Source organism: Orycteropus afer, unplaced genomic scaffold (genome assembly GCF_000298275.1).
Source record: "Orycteropus afer afer isolate SDZICR_OR568_19922 unplaced genomic scaffold, OryAfe1.0 scaffold00064, whole genome shotgun sequence".
In the NCBI taxonomy this organism is placed as follows: Eukaryota; Metazoa; Chordata; class Mammalia; order Tubulidentata; family Orycteropodidae; genus Orycteropus; species Orycteropus afer.
The window spans coordinates 2,283,000-2,286,197 of record NW_006921651.1 but is presented as its reverse complement, the minus strand read 5'-3'; the positions used below and the strand labels follow the sequence as shown (position 1 = coordinate 2,286,197).

At 48.7% G+C, this 3,198-nt stretch overlaps 1 protein-coding gene across 1 annotated transcript in view; it reads left to right on the top strand.

The window, feature by feature from the left end:
• Positions 1-1,909: 1,909 nt before the first annotated feature.
• LOC103196199 (glutathione S-transferase omega-2) overlaps positions 1,910-3,198 on the top strand; it is a 33,336-nt gene continuing 32,047 nt past the window's right edge. The window contains exons 1-2 of the mRNA XM_007939863.1: positions 1,910-1,943; positions 2,207-2,315. Of these exons, the coding sequence (XP_007938054.1) occupies positions 1,910-1,943; positions 2,207-2,315 (143 nt within the window). The remainder of the gene's footprint in view (positions 1,944-2,206; positions 2,316-3,198) is intronic.

Sequence of the window (3,198 nt, the reverse complement as noted above, 5' to 3'; positions counted from 1 at the left end):
ATCTTTTCCTGGACTCACAGTCTTTCTTCTCCACACTGATACCAGGTTTTAAGACCAAGACTGTGAGTCAGGCTTTGGCCTTTCAGAATTCTTCAACCCTTCTAGCTGGCCACTTTGGCCAAATAATTTCATTTGCTGAGACTCTTTTCCATTTTGTAAAATAAGAATAGTAATACTACTAGCTGCCTAACTTAGCAGTTGTAGGAATCAAATAAGGTAACCCACAGAAACCACGTAGTCAGGTGAGACACATAATACTGTTTCTGCCTTCTTTACCCATCAATCCCATAAAATGCATTTACAAGCAACTCTCACTTCAGCTCAGTCCTGTAAAATAGAGTTATCTTCCCACCTAGCAATGTTCACAATCTCAGTTTATGAGGGTCAGAACAAAGGCCAGGTCCTCCTTTATCTCGAGTGGCCCCTATATTGCTTGGCTCTTGGCAATGTGTCCTAAAAAAAAAAAAAAAAAAAACCCAACTCATTGCCATGGAGTCAGTGCCAACTCATAGCCACCCCTCCTTGGGTTTCCGAGGCAGTATCTCTACGCAAGTAGATTGCCCAGTCTTCCTTCTGAGGAGTGGCTGATGGGATTGAACTGCCAGCTTTCTGGTTATTAGTCAAATGTCTTGGGCACTACACCACTAGAAATGGTCTTCCTGGCAATTTATTCTGGGCTGGGCGTGGGAATGGTGTCACCAGTTTGTCTTTGCCTCCAGGTATCTTATTTTTATTCATTACCAGGTTTCTTTAGAGCTTGCATAAAGTCTTACAAGCAGGGCCCGTTCTAGGGTGAGGCAAGTGAGGCCTCTGAGGTACCAAATTTAAGGAGGTGCTCATTCTCAGGGTGGTCCAAGATCTCAACACCAATACATTCTTTTCTATCCCTTGTATCGAGAGCTCTGGTAGCGTAGTGCCTAAGGCACTTGACTGCTAACCAGAAGGCTATCGGTTCAAACCCACCAGCCACTCCTCAGAAGGAAGATGGAGCAATCTACTTCCATAGCGATACTGCCTCGACAACACAAGGAGGGGTTGCTATGAGTGAGGTCTGACTCAAAGGCACATAACAACAACAACATCCCCTGTATCATGAGGAAGTTTGACCTTACTAAAAGAAAGAAAAAAAAAAAGCTCATACTCATTATGCAGAAACCAGAAAAACTAAATCCACTACCACTGACTCAATTATGACTCATATGGACCCCCAATGAGTTTGAAAAGCATTTCCATGGAACAGCTGGTGGTTTTGAACTGCCAGTCCTCTGGTTAGTAGTCAAATGCCTTAAGCACTACCAAAGCATCATTACACAGAGGATAAGGCCCATTATCTTATGTCTTTGTGTTGCAGCCAGAGGGTGTAGTACCGTGAAAGGAAAAGTCAGCTTACTCTGGTCCGTTTTTATTAAACTCCTTTGTCATACTAACATGTGCTCTACTACTAATGTAAAGGTTGGCTGTTTGAACCCACCCAGAGGCCTAGGGATGAGCAGCCTGGGGGTCTGCTTAAGGTTACAGCCAAGAAAACCCTACAGAGCAGTTCTACTCTGTAAGGTGGGGTGGGCCTGAGTCTGAAAAGACTGCCCACAGCAACAGGCTTGGTTAATTTAAAAAAAAAAAAAAAAAATACATACTGGGTTAAGTGCTCATTCTTCATGTATTCCTGATGTGGAGAAGAGGGCCTCAAAGAAAGGGGGGCTGAACGTTCAGGATTTCTTGGCCCACCCCTGTTCAGCTTCCCAGTCTGAGGGTGTCTCCTGAGGTTAAGTTATCCAGGCTCCTGTCCCTGATCACCTCTGCCTGTATCCCTCCAGGTCCCAGTTACTCAAAAGGGGAGAGCCAAGCGCTCTTGTCTCTGGCGCCGGCGGGCAGCAGCGAGCTGCAGGGCGCCAAGGTGACAGCTGAGACCATGTCTGGAAATGCGACCAGGACTCTGGGGAAAGGTAAGTCCTGGTGGGAGGGGTAGGCCCGCAGGCTGGGGGGCGCCGCGTGGTCTGGGGTATGGCCTCTGGAGACCAGTTCCCGGGCCTTGGCCCCCATACCAGTCGGGCGGGGAGTGCCTCAGAGGGTTCCCACGCACAAAAGGCACGTGCAACAGCCAGGCCTTCTCCCTGAATTCAGTGTAAGAGCCCGGCTCTCCGGTCGGGGAAGACAGTGAGCTCCTCTCGCCACCGCCACCGAGCTAACCCACCTCCCCCCATTTCAGGATGCGCTCCCCCTGGGCCGGTCCCGGAGGGCATGATCCGCCTCTACAGCATGAGGTTCTGCCCCTACTCACACAGAACCCGCCTCGTCCTGCAGGCCAAAGGAATCAGGTGAAAAGCTGTAGCCCCACAAGCGCGGAGAGGTGCTCAAAATCTGGGGCGCCCTGCACTGACTTCAGAAAGGGCTTCCTGTCCCTTTCTTCCTGGGCAAAGAGAGGATTCTTCAGCATGCTGTCCCGGAAACGCAGAGCCCTTTGGGGAGTTAGGTCTGTGCACAAAACTTGGAGGAGAACAATGGCTCTGATGAGTTGCTTCCTTCCGGTGATGTTTGTGAAGGGCAGGCAAAGGGAGCCTACCACCCTCCTCTGACTGCTCTACCAAAGGGAGCCCCCAGGCACGTTTCTTCCTCGCTAGTACCCACGTCCAACATTTTCTTATTTGTTTATCCGTCCTCCCCTACACCGGCCTCCTCACTCTCCCTGCTAAAATGTAGATTTTTGAGAGTAGGGACTTTAATTTATTCACAGCCTAGAAGAGAGCCTGGAACCTAGCAGGTGCTCCATAAATATTTGTTGAATGAATGAATACCTAGTTCCAAACAATGAAGTGGAAGGAACTGCTCTCAAGAGGTGTCTTAACTAACGTTCTGTTGTACCTGACCAATGGTAGGAGCTCCTGCTGGTCTGGATTTGTAAGGCAGAAGGATTTAGCTGGAATGCGAAATGCCTTGGCCCCTAAGATAAAGTGTTGAGAATGGGTTACTGCAGGCTTCTGATCTTGTCTTGCAGAGTCCATCATTACAGCCTGATTTCGAAGTCTGAGACTCGTGTGAGAGATATACAGAGACTGATAAAGACATTTAAAATAAAGTTATGTAATCCTGCCTTAGGAGTTCTGGTAGTGCAGTGCCTAAGGCACTTGACTGCTAACCAGAAGGTTGGCGGTTCAAACCCACCAGCCACTCCTCAGAAGGAAGGTTGGGCAATCTACTTCC